Source organism: Ammospiza caudacuta, chromosome 21, assembly GCF_027887145.1.
Source record: "Ammospiza caudacuta isolate bAmmCau1 chromosome 21, bAmmCau1.pri, whole genome shotgun sequence".
Lineage (NCBI taxonomy): Eukaryota > Metazoa > Chordata > Aves > Passeriformes > Passerellidae > Ammospiza > Ammospiza caudacuta.
In genome coordinates, this window is record NC_080613.1 from 6,086,467 (window position 1) to 6,106,508 (window position 20,042).

Consider the following 20,042-nt stretch of genomic DNA (forward strand, 5'->3'; position numbering starts at 1 on the left):
TCCCTTTGCACTGCTCACTCCTGACTGATGCCTGCTTCCCCCACGTCCTTGTTCCTCCTCCTTTTCCAACAACTGGCAGAGTTCAGTAGATCGTGGGCTCTCGGAGAGCTGGAGCAGGAGTTGTCCCAAAGGGCAGAGCCCAGCTGTCCCTGCTGCAGAGGGGGGCAGAGAGAGCCCCTGTGAGCACAGGCCAGGCTGGGGATGGAGCTCAGAGCCTGGTGCCACAGCTGGGTTCAGAGGAAGCAGACAGGGCCAACCTCGAGGTGATACTGCTGTCCTGGCTGCGAGGGGGGCAGGTTCTGGATGCTGACAATCGGCAGCTGCTGAGGGTCCTGGGTCCGGAAGGAAAAGAGGGTCCTGTGCCAGCGTCCGTCCTTGATCTGCATGGGGAGGGGTGAGACATTAACTGAAAGCTCCTCTAAAATCTCTAAATTCCTTAATGTTTCAGATAAGCTTTATTGGAGTTAATCGAAATCCTCTAAAATCTCTAAATTCCTTAAAGTTTGAGACAAGCTTTATTGGAGTTAATTAAAATAAATGAGTAGCCCTTGTAGAGTTAATAAGAGTTAGTAGTTAACTAGTAATTGATTGCTTGTCAGCACCATGTTTGGTTAGCTGGGTTTATAATGAAGAATATAGAAACTGATAAATAGCTTTTAGGAACATAAGACAATTGTGGCCTCCTCTGTTCTGAAAACAATTGAGGACAGGGAATGGGAGTTCTACCAAGGGTTCATTTGTCATATTAGCAAAAGGTAGAAAGATCAGAAGGAGAAAGACTTCATTTACTTCTTCATTCTGGGACCCCTCCCCATGGAAGGAACCACCAGCCCATTTCAAGGAACAAGCTACACATGTTTAATGGCTTTTGAATTAATTACCATACAGGGCGGGGACTGGGATGTCCTGAAATAATGAATACGTATTTGTATTTTGTGTATTCAATACCTGTATAGATAAAAGGACTCTGTAATCAGCTGTAAATTGTTGTGTGTATTTGGGAGCTATCCCACAATAAACATTCACTTTCTAACTTTAAACTGGTAGAGAGTTTTTGTCCAATATCCTTATTTTTAATAAATCAGGGGGACAAAGCTGGTGAACCAGGGGGTCAGTCCTGCTGGAACGGAATGTGTTCCATGAGGTGTGAGCCTGAAATCCCTCTGTGAGACACAGGACTGGCCCCTGGGCTGAGCAGGCCTGGGGTGGGTTTAGAGAGCATTTTGGGGAACCCTTTACCAGGCTGCTGAAAACTGAGCTTGGGTGGCACCACCAAGACAAACTCCACATGCTGTGAGCCTGAATGCAGCCCTGTGTCTCCTGACTCCGCGTGGCAGCAGCCAAGAGCCAGGGTCACCATCCACGGGGAGCCATTTAACTGCTGCTGTCCATGACAAAGAACTTCAAAAATTCATCTTTTGCTTTCTATTTGAAGGCTTTCTGCTTCACAGGAGCTGTATAGCATCCTGAACTGGAAAATTAGTGATAAACCTGACCCTTCTCCCTTGTAGGATGAACAGCACAGATGTTACTGGAGCGCCAGAGTGGGCTCTTGTGGTATTTGCAGGGGGCCCCAGGACGAGGTGTTCTTAGAAGGCTCATTTATTATTCTATTCTATTCTATTCTATTCTATTCTATTCTATTCTATTCTATTCTATTCTATTCTATTCTATTCTATTCTATTTCTCTCAATATTTTTAGAAGGCTCATTTATTATTCTATTCTATTCTATTCTATTCTATTCTATTCTATTCTATTCTATTCTATTCTATTCTATTCTATTCTATTCTATTCCATTATATTTTCTCCAGGTTCTTAGAAAGCCAATATTCTATTCTATTCTATTCTATTCTATTCTATTCTATTCTATTCTATTCTATTCTATTCTATTTCTCTCAATATTTTTAGAAGGCTCATTTATTATTCTATTCTATTCTATTCTATTCTATTCTATTCTATTCTATTCTATTCTATTCTATTCTATTCTATTCTATTCTATTCCATTCCATTCCATTCCATTCCATTATATTTTCTCCAGGTTCTTAGAAAGCAAATATTCTATTCTATTCTATTCTATTCTATTCTATTCTATTCTATTCTATTCTATTCTATTCTATTCTATTCTATTTTATTCTATTCTATTCCATTCCATTCCATTCCATTCCATTCCATTCCATTCTCTCTCCATGGTCTTAAAAAGCTAATTTATTATTCTATTCTATTCTTTCAATATTTTAGAAGGCTCATTTATTATTCTATTCTATTCTATTCTATTCTATTCTATTCTATTCTATTCTATTCTATTCCTCTCAATACTTTTAGAAGGCTCATTTATTATTCTATTCTATTCTATTCTATTCTATTCTATTCTATTCTATTCTATTCTATTCTATTCTATTCTATTCTATTCTATTCTATTCTATTCTATAACTATACTGTTGAATAAAGGATACAGACAAAAGGCTTAACAAGAATGATAATGAAAAACTTGTGACCGACTCCTCAAAGTCCGACACAGCTGATGGTGATTGGTCATTAAGTAAAAACAATGTCCAGACCACACTCCAAAGCAGCAAAACAGGGAGAAGCAAACAAGATAATATTGTTTTATTCTCTGAGGCTTCTCATCTTCCCAGGAGAAGAAACCCTAGTGAAGGGATTTTTCAGAAAATATGACAGTGGCAGGCTCTGGCCTTTCTCTCCATTTATTTTTTCCCTCCTTCACAGCAACATACCTTGCAATCATCAGCTGCCACCTCTGGCCTGAGCTGCCCCGTGGCCTGGAAGACCTGCCCGTTCCAGGCCCTGAAGCGCAGGGCGCGCTCCGAGGGGCTCTCGGAGGAGCCCTCCCTCCACACAGAGGTGTTCAGGCAGTGGATGGTGATGTGCTGCACCACCTCCGAGCTCAGCAGCCTCAGGAAGTTCATCTGCACTCTCCCGATGTCGAAATCCAGCTGGAAGGTGACAGAGAGGTCATGGGGACACCCTGCACAGGGGCTGAGGGTGGGGAGCAAAGGGGGTCCCTGTCCTCTGCTTCATTCTGCACCCCTGTCCAGAGCTGGGTCTGATGTCAATATGGGCATGAGGACCAGATGCCAACTCATTTTGGAAAGTTTTTGTGACACAAACTTTCTAGTTTGTTCTGCAAAGCAGTTCCTTTGCATTGCAGAACAAACTGGAAGGTCTTTAAGCAGGAGGAAAAGAATGTAAACTTCAACCTCAATACACTTGCAAAGCAGGTTCCAGTTCATCTGCAAACGAGCCCAGATATTGCTGTTTGTATTTTTAGTACAGGTACTTCCTCAACAAAAATCCCACAGCAGTAACTTCACTGGAAACTTGTGCATTTAGGCTGACCTCACATCTCCAGGTGGCAGAGAACAAACTGCAAGAGTGACCCAAACATAAGTCAAAAGTCAATACAGGATTTGGGAGCAGCATGTTTGTGAAATTACTGGTCACATTAAGGTTCTGAGTTCATTAAACACTACAGGAACACAGAGCATTGTCTTGAGCCTTGGGTGTATTTTTGAACTCCTGAGAGCAGTTCTGAGCGTCACCCCAATGCTCCCCCAGCCTGTGTGCTGTGTCCTTGTGGTCAGTGTCCAGTGTCCTGGCACAGCACAGGCTGTGTCAATATTTGTCAGTGGGCAATGCTGCTCTGGGGCTGGGCTGTGCCTACCTTGGAGACAGTGACAGGGCTGAGACACGTCTGGCCACCGTTGGTGAAGTTACAGATGACCTGGATGGTGTCTGAGGAGCAGCCAAGGTTTGGGTCAATCCAGTAGGTACCTGAGGAAATGCAGGATTTGGGATTAACAGGGACACTTCACCTTTTCTGAGAATGACAAAAGGACAGTTTTGGTTTCTTGGTGACTGGTCCCAGGGAAGGAGGGTGTGTGAAACAGCCCCTGTGGAGGGGGATGCAGCCTTTGCACATCTGGGGCCTCCTACCATCAGTCATCTTCTGTTCACAGTTCATGAGGTCCCGGCAGATGCGTGCAGGGTTCTCCTTGGTTCCCAGGGGTCTTTTGATGCTCTGAATGAGGTTGCTGAGGTAGTGTAGAGTCTTAAAGATCTCCCCTCCATGGTCCAGCATGAGAAGGTCTGGGTGTTGGTAACCCTGGAGAGAAAAAAAGGCAACTCAAGGGTGCCTTGGGGGCACTGAGGGCTGTAAGTACAAGGAGAAAAATCAGTGGTCAAAGACAGGCTGTGGTGGCTTGGGGCCAGTGAGCCACAGGCCTTGTGCTGTCCCAAACAGGACATTGCTGGCAAAGTCACAATGGCACAGTCAGGAGGTCTGCAGCTTCACAAATCAATGATACAACAGAGCGGGACCTTTGCCTGCATAAATGTCAGATATTCCACTAGAACAGTGACAAATCAGGGCTCTGTATAAACCTTCTGCACACACAGAAAGCACTGATGGGACCATTCCCAGTCTCCAGCCCAAGCAAAGACAAAAATGCCCCCTGTACCTCTCTCTTGAGCGCGGTGTTGGAGTCCATCAGGGTCTGGAAAGCTGCCCCAAAGCCATCCTGCTGCTGGTGGGGGTGAAAAAGATGGAAACTGAGATTGTTAGAAGCTGAGCAGGCCCTGATGCAAGAAAACACTTCTCAGTCTAAGGCTGCAGCTCAAGCACTGCTCTGTGTGTGTCTGCAGGGTCCCAGCAGCTCTGCAGGACTTGTGATCATCATTACAAACAAACATACAGAGAATGGCAACTTACAAACGAGGCTGGAACTCCTGGTGGTCCCTGGAAATCAGAGGAGAAAAGGGGCATCAGGCAGAGGCTGCTCAGTCACTGCTGCACAGATATTCAGCCATGGCCTCTGAAATCCCCCCCAGTGCACAGAAGTGAGAGAGGCAGCAATGCTGTCTCTATAGAACTCTTGGGGATGGTTTGGAGCAAAGCACAAGAAACACTGGTGCATTCACACACGTGGTTTTGCATGTGAGGAATGGGGCTAAGCCATAATTTCCAGGGAGGGAGCAGTCCCTCTGGAGAGTGTCATGGCAATAATTTCAGCTTGGTTCAAAAATGAACTCTTCCCTCAGATACCTACCGGAGGGCCAGGGTGTCCTCGTGGGCCTGGAGGACCCTAAAGACAGAGAGGCATCAGTTAGTGAAACATCTCCAGTTTTTATTTCCATTTCTCTTGGTTTTTACCAGCAGGAATTTGTTCCCAGCTGGGTTTTTGGCACCTCACAGCAGCCTGTCCCTCAGAGCCTTCAAAGAGAGGGGTGGCCCCATTTTGTCCCTGCTCTGGGTACATCTGTCTATACCTGGTCCATTCCTGCTGCATCCCCTGTTCCCAGCCCTTTCAGCTCCTCAGTTGTCACCAATGCCACATCCCCAGGCTCTCATCCCATTCCATTACTCACCCTGCAGCTTTACACTTGCTAAAAGCAGCTGTTTTATTGAAATACAAGATATCAGTCAGAAAAAGAGATGTCAAATACTTACCCTTGGACCTTGAAGACCCTGCAGGGAAAAAAAAAGTGCAGAAGCTGTCAGAAAATGCTCATTACTGCCCCAAAATCTCCCTGTACACCCATGTACTGTTCCCAAGGTGTGATGGTGTTCACAGGGGTCTTAGGATGAGGGAAGAGGCGTAGATCTGACTCCATGTTTCAGAAAGCCTAATTTATTATTTTATGATATATGTTACATTAAAACTATACTAAAAGAATGGAAGAAAAGGTTTCATCAGAAGGCTAGGCTAAGCTAAGAATAGAAAGGAAAAGAATGATAACAAAGGCAGCTGTCTCAGACTCTCTGTCTGAGCCAGCTGACTGTGATTGGCCATTAATTAGAAACATCCAACATGGGCCAATCACAGATGCACCTGTTGGATTCCACAGCAGCAGATAATCATTGTTTACATTTTGTTACTGAGGCCTCTCAGCTTCTCAGGAGGAAAAATCCCAAAGAAAGGATTTTCATGAAAAGATGTCTGCGACACCAAGGCAAGGGCAGGAGATAGCACAGCTGTGGTGAAGTGTTGCTGGGTTAGGGAAATGGAAATGTTACCAGCAGAAGGGTGTGGATGTGTGTACACATCTGTGAGCAGTGTCCTGCCCTCGTGGGAGTCACAGCAGAGCCCAGAGTGACCCTGGGCTGTTCAGAGGGCACTGGGGTGGGAGCAGCACTTACCATGTCCCCACGGCTGCCTTTGTCTCCCTTGGGGCCCTGCAAACACAGGAGGTGCTGTCACTGACCAGGCACAGGCTGCCCTGCTGCCCCAGGAGCTCCTGGCAAGGACTCACCTTCAACTCACCAGCTCAGGTTGTCATATTGCCTCCCCATCCCCATTACTGGCTGTTCTGGCAATGTCTGAGCTCACCTGACTGGTTTTTATCTCTGCACCCAGCTCTGAGTGGTGCCATGCTTGTGTTTCCACAAAGCACAGACCTGATCTTCCATCTGTGCTCAGGGCCTTTGGCATTTTAGGGCAGGCAGGGATTTTCAACACTTCCCAAAATCAAGTGGTTCCCAGTTTAATATATATTAAAAAAAAAAAAAAAGTTTATTTAAATTTTTGTTGGTTTTTTTGGTGTTTCTCCCCACCCCAGGCCATATTCTTTGGAAAATCTGGCTTTCAAAAATCAGCAATAACATTCTTCCAGTCTATTGAAAACCTTTTACTTCTGTATTGCTGCTCCTCACTTCTCAGCTAATAATCTCCCAGAAATTGTCTATGCAGACAGAGACTAAGCCTGCACTTTTCTGAAGCTGCTGAACAAAACCCATTTTATTTTCCTGGTTACAGCAGGATTTGGGGGTTACTTGTGCTGGCCTCAAACATCTTGGATCTCATGCATTTAAACCCTTCTAAAAAATACAGGCAGGAAAGAAGTGTGGATACTTACAGGGCTTCCTGTGGGACCCTGAATGCCCAGAGGACCAATAATTCCTTCTTTTCCCTAGGAAAGAAAAGACTTGTGAGCCACCAGGTGGGACCTGACAGTCATTTTCACTCAGTGAAGACTCTGAATCTTTGCTGTTTTTTCTTTTTTTTGGTGGTGGTTTTGCTGTATCTGGAATAAAACACCATTTCCAAAGAGACAAGTCTTCACAGTGTGGTTGCCATGAGCCTTGTTAAACCTCAGGAATTCCACAAATAAAGGGTTTCAGTGTGGCTGGAGCGCTCTGTGCAGCGTGGCTGTCCCCAAGCCCTGTGCAGGTGTGGGGCTCAGAGGTGCTGCCATGGCCTTGAGCATTGGGCTCCTCACAGCCCCTGGAGCCTCACAGAGATGGGGGTGAAGGGAGAAAAATCCTCCCAAAGCCCCAAACTGGAGAAACACTCACCATGAGACCTGGAGGCCCACGTGGTCCCTGAATGCCTTTGAACCCAAGGTCTCCTGGGGGGCCCTGTGAGCAAAAAATGAGATGTGAGGTAAATGCTACTAAATCCTACCACTAATTAACCAAACCCTGTGTTTGTGCCCTTGCTTACAGCTCTGCTCTAATAACAGGGCTGCTGCCTCTTGTCTGTGGGACAGGGAAGACCCAATTTGTTCCAAATTCTTTCCCCACTCCTGTTTTGCAAAGCTTTTACTTTCGACAGAAAACAAACAATTTCCTCTTCACCAGGGAAATGATATGGTGATAAAATGAGTTTGAATTTCAAGCCAAGGCTCTCAGAGCTAGGGATGCACATTGGTATCTCAGGTGCAGGCTGGTGGTTGATGCTGGAAATACAAATGTCAAAAGAGGAGAAAACAGCCACAGAATCTATAGGACTGCTCTTTTCCTCCAACAAACATGTGTAAGCACACACTCACTTAACAAATGAAGAGTCATAAACTAAAGAAAGTTGGGATCAAAATTAAATTTCCACAGAAATTGAGTTGCTAGCAGGGCTGCTAGCAATGCAGCAAGCGTGGCATGACCTGTCCCCAGTAAAGTGAGAGCAGAAAAGCAGCTGGTCCCCAGCAGCCTCTTACCTTTGGCCCAAAGAGTCCTGCAATCCCTGGGAATCCTGCCTCACCAAAGTCTCCCTGTACAGCCAAGACAAACACAAGAACAAAGGACAGCAGTGAATTCTCACTGGTGGCTGCAGATCTCACTCAGAGATGCACCAAGAGTTCAGCAGCTCCAGAGACAGAGAAATCTGTGAGCAAACCTCAGTCTAACCAGCACAGATGAGAAAGAATGAAAAACACCTGGAGGAGGAGCTGCACAAACATCAGGCTAGAAGCAACTCACCTGATCCCTTAGAACTCACCAATGCCACGTTTTTGCCCCCAAAATGAGGAGGCAAACCTACACTGTTCCCACTATTCCTGGCAGATGCTTCTCTGGTTTGGCCCAGCAGAAGCAGGATGCAGAGCAGCTACTCTGAGATTGACCTTGGAATTTCATGCTGCAAAATAAGAGCCTCAAAGTCTTTAAAACAAGCTCCTCTTTTATTTCTAATACAAACTCGACTGACCTACTAATTCAAACTGTGATTTTAAACTGTGCTCATTCAAGCTGTTAAAAAAGTGCATGTTCCTACAACACAACCTCCCACTCCAGCCCAGGAAAACCATGCATATCCCTGATTCTTTTCCTACTCAACTCTGCAGGGATTTACCCTCAATTTTGTAAGAAAAATAATAATAAAATAGTTGAAAGACTATCAAGCTTGAATCAGCACATAGCATGTGCTCTGAGAATAAAAAACCCACCCTGGGCAGCATGTCCTTATGTAAACATCCTCCTTTCACCATGCTGGAGATGGTCATCCTTTAATACTTTTGGGCTTCTCAGATGTCAAAATTCAAGACGATTCAATGTTTAAAAAAAGAAAGGGGTCAGAAACCTCCACCAGATGATTCTTCTCCAGTGTTAGGAATATTAGAGACAGACAAGGCTTCTTTGGCCTTTTGGCAGGACTGTCACCCATCCTGACTGTGCTTTTTGGGGTTTGTGAATGACCCAAGTGATGGGGCTTCCACCCCCTTTGTTGCACAGCTGTTCCAGCATCAGCCCAGAAACCTCATCCTTAGGAAGTTTTCCTTTGAAAAAGGCCATGAGAGTGAGAAACTGCTTGGCAAAAAAGGCTTGGTTGGACTTGGTGGAGTGCAAGAAACTTTCCAAGGAGGCAAATTGATTTAACTGCCCACTTCTGGGTCCTGGAAAGGAAAATTGCTACTAACAGGGGACTAAGGTCTTTCCTGCATGAGGGGAATCAACCAAGGCTTCTTTCTAGAGGAATTTCAGGCAAAAGCACATGGAAAGTCAGAAGGGTTTAAATGTCATGGAGTCATCTCAGCCAAAGGGACACAAGGTCACTGGTCCTGCAGCAAATCAGGCAGTGACAATATGGGGCAAAGGAATGTGTCACTTGGGTCACAGAGACAAAATAATCTGTGAGATTGATCTATGGCCAATTAAAAAATGATATATGGTGGTGTTGGTCACTGCCTTTCAGTCTGAAAACTGTTAGCATGAGTTTTTATATAAAACAGCCAAACAAGTGCATTTGATTGAGGCAGTTTGGGTTCATTCTGTGCCTTGTTTCATATTGAGAGGAATTGTGGATTTGTCTTCACAAACAAGCTGTGGGTCTGCTGGTAGATAAAACTAGCACTGGGAAATAAAAGGAGCAATGGGAAGGATCCCATTGATTGATGAATGGAAAAAGATATTTGCTTTTACAAATAAACTTTAGGTGTGCTGACAAATGAAATTAGACATTGAAAGATGAAAGAAACAATGGAGAACAACAACCCCTAAATTCCATAAGAATTAAAAATGAAAAGGGAGGGTAATAGATTAGAGGGAAATCTTTGATATCAGGTGTTCTGGGAAGCCTGAACATCTCAAGTACCTCAGCCAATGGGGAAAAACCCCTAAATTCCATAAGAATTAAAAATGAAAAGGGAGGGTAATAGATTAGAGGGAAATCTTTGGTATCAGGTGTTTTGGGAAGTCTGAACCTCTCAAGTACCTCAGCCAATGGGGACAGAGAGAAGGGAAATGTGGCTGGGAAATTGGGATAAAAAGGAGGCTGTGTCCTCCAAAAATTTGAGAGACCCCAGGGGAATGCCCCATGGCCTCTCCCTTTATTGGAATAAAGTAAAAAGACTTCTCTGTCTCCTTTTTGGACATAAACCTCTGGTGTTGTGGATTAATTTTCCTGACAATAGCAGTCCTCATCCCTCTCTTGGAGTCATGCTTCAGCTGGATTTGCACCCTCTCCTGGCAGGGCTCAGCTCTGCTCAGCTCCAGCACCACTGATCTGCTGTCCTTAAGCTCCAGCACCACCAACCTGCTGTCCTTAAGCTCCAGCACCACCAACCTGCTGTCCTTTGGCTCCAACACCACTGATCTGCTGTCCTTTAGCCCCAGCACCACTGACCTGCTGTCCTTTGGCTCCAGGGTCTCCAGGGCTCCCTGGAGGGCCCGTTCCTCCCGGGGATCCTCGCTTCCCTGCTTGGCCACTCTGTCCAGGCAATCCTCTTTCACCCTGAAAAGAACAGAATTCCAGTAATTCCAAAGGAGAGGAGCTGAATGTAACAGCACTCAGCTGAGAAAGCCATAGATGGAAGGCTGGCAGAGATGGGGTGAGGAATGTGGTTCCATCAGGGGATGCCCCAGGTCTGCTGGGGCAGGATGCTCAGGATGCTCAGGATCACCAAGGTGGCCATGGCTCTGTTCCCAGAGCAGGAGCTCAGCAGAGCTCAGCAGAGCTGTCCCACCTGCATGGGGACAGAAAGGGCAGCAAATGTTTTCTCTTTGCACTTCCTACGTTCTCTGTCTGCCCTGCAGTTTCCCATAATCTCTTCTTTCCCCGGCAGGCTGGCAATTGATGATTAATTCATGGGAAATGCTGAAGGCATGCCAAGAGCAGGACTTCAATCCAGAGGCTGCAAAGCCAACATTTTCCCCTGTGTTAACCCTACAACTTCAACCCACAGAGAACCTTCTGCCAGCCAGCACCACACTTTGCTCCCCTTGCCAAATTCCAGGAGCAGCCCAAGCTCCAGCTGCTCAGTCTGGGCAGACTGGGAGAGAGGAGCAAAGGCAGGGAGAGCCCAGGATGGTGGAACAGCCAGAAAAGGGGTGACAAATTCCCCTGGGGGCAGGGAGTGAGTGTGTGACAAGGACACGGAGTCTCAGTCACTCCTGCTGTACTGCCCAAGGCAGCTGGAGGGCAGCAAGTGACAGATGAAGGGCTATGGAGCCCGAATTTAAATCAGATCCCAGAGCCTCTCCAAACCCAGCTGGAGTCTTCCTATTTACAGAATCTCCCTATTTACAGAGTTTTCCTATTTACAGAGTCTTTCTACAAACGACTGAATTGCTGTGGGTCCAGTTTAGATCCTGTGGTGAGCCTGGATCAGGGCAAGGACCAGGAAGAAACCCCAAGATCACACAAGCAGCTTGTCCCTGCTTCTATCCAGAGTGCTGTCCAAGCCCATACTGGCTCCAGTCATTCTAACCAGTAAATATGATAAAAACCAAGCAGCACAATTTCCCTCTAGCAGTTCAGGTCTTGCAGAGCAGTAGAACACCTGAATCTCCCATGGAATTGTTCATTCTGGACATCCTACTGCTAGCTCTAGCAGTTCCTCTGCAACTTCTCCATGTTTTTTCGAGCCAGGTTTCTCATGATGAAACACTCAAGTGTTTGTAGAGTGTTTGCAGGCTCCTGAACTCCTTTGGTAAGGGAGGAAAGGTCTCTGGGACATTCAGCTGCTGTGTACATCAGGAAAATGGGTGGATGGATGGATGGATGTATGGATGGATGGATGGATGAGGGATGGATGGATGGATGGATGGATGGATGGATGGATGGATGGATGGATGGATGATGGATGGATGGATGATGGATGGATGAGGGATGGATGGATGGATGGATGGATGATGGATGGATGGGGGATGAATGATGGATGGATGGATGGATGGATGGATGGATGGATGGATGGATGGATGATGGATGGATGGATGGATGATGGATGGATGGATGGATGGATGGATGGATGGATGATGGATGGATGGATGGATGATGGATGGATGGATGGATGGATGGATGGATGGATGGATGGATGATGGATGGATGGATGGGAAGAAAGACCTACAGAGCCTCTGGCTAAGTGAGAGATGGCAGCAGGAGCTAAGACTATATTAGACCTTGGACATCTCAAGCTCAGAGGCATCAGGCTCACAGACTGGATCCCTCACAGCAGCATCTGAGGCAGTCAGAAGCTCACCTTGAATCCTGGTGGTCCCTGGGCTCCTGGCAGTCCTGGCACGCCAGGGTTCCCTCTCTTGCCTGGCATCCCGGTCACGCCTTCCTCCCCATCATCTCCCTGCTCTCCCTAGGAAAGAAACACACAAGAGGTCAGAAACAAAACCCTTTCCCCTTCTGGGGGGCCAGGGGAGTGGTGGGATTCTGCCCTCAGCAAGAAGGGACAGGTTTGCAGGGGTGGACAGAGTTGTGTGCACGTGAGTGTCTGCCAGGCTACAAACCCCCTTTTGTTCACAGATCTGCAAAGGCAGCTCTGTGTGCAAGTGACATGTGAAGATCTGCTCTGGGTGCATGTAAACTGCAATATCCATAGCTGGATCACATCACTTGTTCTGTGCTACCTTGCAGCTGTGCAGCTCCAGGGCTGTGTTTGCTGCAGTTGAAGCTTACCAGCATCCCAGGCACGCCGTCCTTCCCAGGCACTCCATCCACTCCAGGGGCACCCTCTTGTCCTTGCCTTCCCACCACTCCTCGAGGGCCTGGCAGCCCAAGGATGCCCTAAAATCACAAAGGTGTTAAAGGAGGAGCTCCCACACAGCATTTCCTGGGGCAGAAAACTGAATTTTCACCTACCGGTGAGCCCCTGCTCCCTGCACTGCCCTGTGGTCCTTGCTTTCCTTTTTGACCCTGCAAGTAAAAATAGAGAGACATCTAAAATTGCAGCAGTTCTAGCACAGCTCCACCTGGGACTGTGACTTCAGGGTGTGCTTTTGGATAATGATTGGAAAGAGTTTTATAGAAGGGATTTATAAAGTCAGTTGCTCCTGTTCTGGGGAATGAACTGCTATTTGGTTTTATTACAAGTGATTCTTCGTATGTCTTGAGAGTTCTAGGGCAGGAATGAATAGCTAGAAGGCAAGGACCTGCATTTTTCCTAATACAGAGCAGATGAGGACAAAAAAAGGCAGGATGAACTTGAGGGAGGATTTGGTACACTGGCAAACATTAGAACAAGATGCTAAAAACCTGAGTCCTCCATTAGTTCATTGACAGCAAACCCAGGACCCAGAGAGTCCTGAGGGGTTCAGGGGGGGCTTCTGTCTGAGAAATAACTCTGTTTTGGAGAGCTAATGGAAATTAAAAAGGTGTCTGAAATTTGCAATGCTGCTTTGTGAATAAAGAAAATAAAGAAAATAAATACTCCTGAGGTTTATTAGCTGTAAAAAGGATTAATTTGTGCAGAAAGAACGGAAAACTCAGCCTCATCACCTTCACCAGGGCTCTGTTAGTGAGGTAATGTACTAAAGCACTTTTAAATTGAAGAACTCATTTTCTGTGCATTGTTTCTCCATCTGCAGAGGACCAGGCTGGCCAGCTACATAAAATAAATATTCCTGGGGGTGCTGCCCCTGCTATTCATTAGACCCAAAGACAGTTCCAGATTGTCCATCAATGGGCAGGGTTTATTTCTCTTATCACCTGGTACACTTCTTGCCAAGAAGACCTCAAACTATCTTCTGGCATTACCCCCAGCAGGGTCAGATAAAAACCCCTGACATCTGCCAAGAGAGAGCAGGAATTTGCTGAGTATTGAGGTCACATACTTCTGTTTTAGCAAATAAAGCCCCTGGTTTGTGAGAATAATTAGCAAGCTGCCATAACAGGCAGATGTGGAGGTAGGAGTAGGTGTGGAGCGCCCCAGTGAACCCTGAAGGACCCACATGCCCTGGGTTTTCTTGCTCAATAAGGACAAGAAGTCAGAGGGATTGTTCCAAGAAACATCTCCATGGATAAAAGGACTCCAAACCCAGAAGGTTCCAAGCCAGAAAAGTTTATGGTTCAAGTGGAAGGGACAGACTCCTGCCTGGCTCTGCCCTCCTTGGGATGGAGGAGCCAGCTGTGGCTGGAGACAGCACTGTCACAGACATCTTTTATGGAAAATCCTTTCCTTAGGATTTTTCCTCCTGAGAAGCTGAGAGGCCTCAGTAACAAAATGTAAACAATGATTTTCTGCTGCTGTGGAATGCAACAGGTGCATCTGTGATTGGCCCATGTTGGATGTTTGTAATTAATGGCCAATCACAATCAGCTGGCTCAGACAGAGAGCCGAGCCACAGACCTTTGTTATCATTCTTTGCTATTCTATTATTATAATTAAATCCTTTCTTCTATTCTTTTAGTATAGTTTTAATGTAATATATATAATAAAATAATAAATCAAGCCTTCTGAAACATGGAGTGAGATCCTCATCTCTTCCCTCATCCTCAGACCCCTGTGAACACGGTCACACACCACAAAGAGGGCACAGGAAAGAGACACAGCCCATGGCAGGGACCAAAGACCTGCCCAAGAGTCACCATCATGCTGGAGCTGCAATTGATCTTGGTCTTCTCCAGCCCCACAAAGCCAACAAACCTCTGGGCTTGGACACCCAAATGTTCACAGCCCTCCCACAAGGATCCCCACAGCCTTTCCAGGCATAGAGCATAGGCTAAAAAAAATCACACAAGCTGGGCAAAACCATGAGAATCCTCTTAATCAGAGATTTTCTTTAAATCTTTAAACTGGGACACTGCAAATCCACCCTGCTGAAACCTACCACATCACCTTTGGATCCCTTTGCTCCTGGCTTGCCTGGTGATCCAGGATCCCCCTACAAAACAGAAACAAGAAAAATCTGCTTAAAATTCTCTTCTGGCAGCATCTTGCACGAAGTACAAAGAACAGCATTTTTTGTGCCCTAATAACACTGAGTGTATGGAACCAATTCAGGGAAACTGCCTGTACTCAGACAGGCCCCAGGGGAAAAAGGAGCAGGGAGCTGTCTCCAGAGAGCATTAACAGGGTGTCAACTGCAGAAGGAGCAACTCTGCCCCTCGCTTGGGTGGTGCCTGAATTTGTGGAAATCATTCACCACATTCCAGATGGTGCCTGGAGAGCAGGGAGGTGGGCAGGAAGGAGCCTGTGTGTAGAAATTGTGTGCAGAACAAGCAATTTACACAGTGACTGCTGGTGCCTCCTCCCTCCTGAGCACTGCAGCCCTTGCCTTGGCTTCACCTGGGGATCAGGTGTTAGAAAACTGCCCATGGGGTAAAGCAGAGAGGGTATTTCACTGCTCTCTTCCCCATCACACCCATCTCAGTCTTTTCTCCTGGCCAGCCAGGTTGGGTTTTTGGTATTTGTGTCAGTGGCAATTTCTGGACTAAGGTCAAATAAATGATAAGGAAGGACTCCCTGCAGAGCTCTCCTTTTTCAGCCTGTTTTTGAGCCACGTTTCTAATGGACCTTTACTAAAGACAATCCAAAGTTCCTGCTTCCATCTGAATCATCTGAGGGGCTACCGACCCCAAATAAACTACATCCACTGGGGAATGCAGCAGCTGTACTCATTTCTGGGCCATATAACAGAGCACTACCCTTTTAAACCCAAAATAGAATCTGTTGTTCTTCCCAACATCCTTACAAAGAGTGGGAATTGATTCAACTTTATTTCCCAATACAAACTACATTTAATGTGCTGCTGCACTCACAGTTGCAATAGTCACATATAAAGATTAAATGCTACTGTATGTAACAAGGGAATAAAAAGTCCTTCCCTGGAGTTTGGATTTAATTTAGCCTTTCACAAAGTCCTTCAGTAGTTTGAGAGAAAACATCTTGCAAGTGTAATAATGTGGTTTCACCTCACCAGCAGCACATCAGATGGATAATTTCCAAGCAGACACTTCCACTGTCATCCCATCACCCATCTCCAAGATTTCTATTCCCTCGGGGACCATTCAGAAAGGATGGTTTTGGAAACACTGGGAGTGCTCCCTGTTTGGTCACCCATTTATCAGTCTCAAACGTGGCTCAAAAAGCCCATTCCAGAGGCCTGGCTGATGGAAATGGCCACATTTCACATCTCCCCACACACTCCCACTGCAGCCCTTCCCACCTCCCTGCTTCTCCTGTGCCATTGGGTGCCTCACAATAAAGCAGCATCTCTTACCGGTGAGCCTTGCTGCCCAGGTTTTCCTCTTTCTCCATCAAGCCCTTCCTGACCCTTAAATAAAAAACAGAGAGGGAACATGCCTTTGTTCTTTTGTGGCAATGAGAAAGAAAAATGAATGTAAAGCGATTTAAGGGGCAGAAGAAGACACATGTGTCTGCATTCTGCTGATACAGAAATGGGGAAGTTGTGGGGAGTGCCCAAATCCTGTGGATGTGCTTTGGAATTGCTCAGGAGCTGCTCAACACCAGCTAAGCAGCACAGAAGGTGTTCTAATGCATCCCAAAATACGCAAAGCTCTGATGGAAGGGAACAGTTGGAGACAGCTGTCCTAGAAAATAAGGCAGCAGCACTACTACTCTGATGAATTAAAAATATTCTAATTACTATAATGAGTCACTCTGACCAGGTGCTTTTGAATGGAGGTAACCCTTGATTCCATGGAGCCTTTGCAGATCGGCCCCAATCAGCTGAACATGTCCTGCAAAGAGGGAATAAGGAGCACAGCAGGGTATTTCATAGCCCTGGTTTTGCTTTTGAGGGAAATCTTGCAAAGATTTTGGAAGCTTCCAAATCATAAAGTTCACAGATCTTCCCATGGAAGAATCTACAGCCATGGGCACATCAGTCTTGACATTTGTCCATCACGCATACATCTTGTCTAGGATGTCTCCTTGACAATCACAGAGAACTGTGCCCAAACAGCCCTGCTCATTCTTTTAGCCTCACTCTGCAGGTGCAGGCAGGCTGAGGTGCTGACTTTCTTGCCTTCAGCAATGTTTTTATGCTTTAGGTAAAGAATTGTTCCTTATCTGAATCACAGCCGTGTGCAGCAGCTGGCCAGGGACAGCAGCAGGTTATGAACTGGGACTGCAGGTCTGGGGGCTGATGTGGACTGGGAGCACTTCCCCAAGGCAAACATTTTTCAATCATGCATTTGGAATAAGACTCACAGGATAACCAGGGTCTCCAGGCTCCCCTCGGTCCCCTCTGTCACCAACAGGGCCCTACAAGAGCACAACAAAGGCTTGAGGAGTCATCTGCAATATCTCAGTGGCTTGTGCATAAGGCAGCAACCCAGCTAATCCACCCCCCAAAAATCACTCCAGGACTGATTAGAGAAGGGATTTAACATCTTACTCTGTCTCCAGGTGGTCCATGAGGGCCTTCCACCTTCCCATCATCACCTTGTTGTCCCTGTGAGGAAAATGTTAGTATGAATATAAACAGCAGATTTTAGAGCAGATGTGTCTGTACAGACCCAATCCATATCATAGGAAGTCAAAGCCTCTGTTGAATTTACTCCCTTTTCATCCAAAGAAAGACTAAACAAATTTTTGTGTTGTTTGTTTCACTGACTCTCCACATTGCTTTCCTCATTTCTGGTGGTTGTTTTTCCCTGCTCTAAACTCTCCTCCTTAAGTAACCAGGTGCAGAGGGTTATTTTCAACAACTCCTAAAAACTCAGCAAGCAGGATGTAATTACGACAACATGGGAAATAGCTCTGTGCCTCTGAGTTTTATTGCTGACAGTTCAACCAAACTCTTTAACCAAAAATTTCCCTGCCCTTGCTGAGTGCTGCCTGGGCTGTCCTGGGAGCAGGGGTGGTCTGGATGGGCTCCTGGGTTGTGTGCCACCATTGTGGGCTTGTTTTACCATCAGCCAGGGGAGACACCCTCTCACACACCCCTGTCCTTGCTGGGATGCTCTCACACACCCCTGTCCTTGCTGGGATGCTCTCACACAGCCCTGTCCTTGCTGGGATGCTCTCACATTCCTCTCCTTGCTGGGATGCTCTCACAAACCTGTCCTTGCTGGGATGGTCTCACACAGCCCTGTCCTTGCTGGGATGCTCTCACACATCCCTGTCCTTGCTGGGATGCTCTCACACATCCCTGTCCTTGCTGGGATGCTCTCACACATCCCTGTCCTTGCTGGGATGCTCTCACATTCCTCTCCTTGCTGGGATGCTCTCACACACCCCTGTCCTTGCTGGGATGCTCTTACACATCCCTCTCCTTGCTGGGATGCTCTCACACACCTGTCCTTGCTGGGATGCTCTCACACATTCCTGTCCTTGCTGGGATGTTCTCACACATCCCTGTCCTTGCTGGGATGCTCTCACACTCCCGTCCTTGCTGGGATGCTTTCACACATCCCTCTCCTTGCTGGCATGCTCTCACACATTCCTGTCCTTGCTGGGATGCTCTCACACACCCCTGTCCTTGCTGGGATGCTCTTACACACCCCTGTCCTTGCTGGGATGCTCTTACACACCCCTGTCCTTGCTGGGATGCTCTTACACACTCCTGTCCTTGCTGGGATGCTCTCACACACCCCTCTCCTTGCTGGGATGCTCTCACACACCTGTCCTTGCTGGGATGCTCTTACACACCCCTGTCCTTGCTGGGATGCTCTTACACACTCCTGTCCTTGCTGGGATGCTCTCACACATCCCTCTCCTTGCTGGGATGCTCCACAGCACGAGCTCAGAGCTCATGGTTTGGCTGGCAGATAACATCACTCAGCTTATTTATGACTGAGGTCTCTCCAAAACATGCACAGAGAGATCCCTTAAGACTTAACAGAGACACTATCCTTTTAAATTCTGTTGTGAAAGTCACTCAGGGTCACAGTGTCCTGTTTTCTTTGGAGCCCAGCTCAGAGATGGCTGTTTCTCAGCTCCCCATGGAAGGTTGCAACATTCCAGCTCCTCCAGTTTTTCACTACTCCACAGCAGTCTCTGGCACTTTGGCTCCTTAGGATGAACATCTCTCAGAACTCCTTTGGTGCATCTGGGGGGTTCTGGCACAGTGGAGGTGCTTGGGTGCTCCAAGAAGCCTTGAACATCCAAATCTCAGCAGATTGCAAGTGTTTCACAGATTTGTGTAATTCTCAGTGGTTGCACCAGCCCTTTCTGGTGTATTTACAGCTCTCTTTGACCTTCTCTCTGGGCTGCTCTCCTGTTGGAGCTGCAGCTGCTGATAGTAAGGAAATGTCTTGGTGAGCCTGCCTGCCTCTGAGAGAAACTTGGGTGGCAGAGAGGAGAGGAAAGGAGGAGAAGCAAACCCTCACAGGCTCTGCCAACATTTCCAGTGCTACTGAACTTGCTGCTGGAAGCCAGCAGCAAAATACCTGGCAACTGGTTTGCCTTCCAGCCACTATCTAAGGAATGTTGCCTAGAAGGGAAACAAAGCCACCATTTCTCATCTCTCAGGGAAAAAAGAAATCATCCCAGTGTGTTGCTATGCAGAAGTCTTGGCACTGACTGCTTCTTCCCAAGCAGGATGTGCACACCTTTGCCATTTGGGACCTGAGATGAGTGTGATGAACTCAGAGAAAGCTCCTAACTCTGGTGCCCTTGAAGAGCATCAAGACTCACAGATTTCCTCCATTGTGGCTTTGTTTCCCCTTCAGGCTGATCTCCACCTTGTTCTCTGTCTCCTGCCTGAGAAAATCCTGCAGCCTGGTCAGCTCTAGGCCTGTGAATCCGAGCTCCTCCAGAGCTTCCTGGTGCCTCAGCTGCTTGAGAGAGAGATGAAAGCTCTGTGCTCATTCTTCAGAAAGTTGCAGTGAAAAAAAGTTAGAGTAAAGGGCAGCAAAGTAAACATGTTAGGATACAAATGGAAAAGGCATGGAGAAGAAGGGAAGGCTTGTTGTTGTTGGCTGCTGTCCCAAAGTGAGATACACCAGTTTGTAATTTTTAAAAGGATCCCATCTGGACTGCTTTAAGCAGCTGCCAAGAGCAGGCGTCTGCTCTGAGCAAGGCCTCTTTGAGGAGCTGCAAATGTAGGAAATGTGGTGGAGTGGCTGGCTGGGATGGCACCAGGGAGCAGGATTCCACAGCAGTGCCTCTCTCCAAA

General features: G+C 46.8%; 1 protein-coding gene across 1 annotated transcript in view; it reads right to left on the reverse strand.

The window, feature by feature from the left end:
* The window catches only part of COL27A1 (collagen type XXVII alpha 1 chain), a 144,797-nt gene continuing 124,755 nt past the window's right edge, over positions 1-20,042 (reverse strand). Inside the window, exons 42-61 of the mRNA XM_058818232.1 lie at positions 17,319-17,375; positions 17,132-17,185; positions 16,179-16,232; positions 14,787-14,840; positions 12,820-12,873; positions 12,637-12,744; positions 12,209-12,316; positions 10,354-10,461; positions 7,952-8,005; positions 7,314-7,376; positions 6,875-6,928; positions 6,159-6,194; positions 5,469-5,486; positions 5,068-5,103; positions 4,731-4,757; positions 4,480-4,545; positions 3,956-4,124; positions 3,684-3,793; positions 2,737-2,955; positions 1-380 (exon numbers count right to left, since the gene is read on the reverse strand). Of these exons, the coding sequence (XP_058674215.1) occupies positions 234-380; positions 2,737-2,955; positions 3,684-3,793; positions 3,956-4,124; positions 4,480-4,545; positions 4,731-4,757; positions 5,068-5,103; positions 5,469-5,486; positions 6,159-6,194; positions 6,875-6,928; positions 7,314-7,376; positions 7,952-8,005; positions 10,354-10,461; positions 12,209-12,316; positions 12,637-12,744; positions 12,820-12,873; positions 14,787-14,840; positions 16,179-16,232; positions 17,132-17,185; positions 17,319-17,375 (1,596 nt within the window). The 3' untranslated portion in view covers positions 1-233. The remainder of the gene's footprint in view (positions 381-2,736; positions 2,956-3,683; positions 3,794-3,955; positions 4,125-4,479; positions 4,546-4,730; positions 4,758-5,067; positions 5,104-5,468; positions 5,487-6,158; positions 6,195-6,874; positions 6,929-7,313; positions 7,377-7,951; positions 8,006-10,353; positions 10,462-12,208; positions 12,317-12,636; positions 12,745-12,819; positions 12,874-14,786; positions 14,841-16,178; positions 16,233-17,131; positions 17,186-17,318; positions 17,376-20,042) is intronic.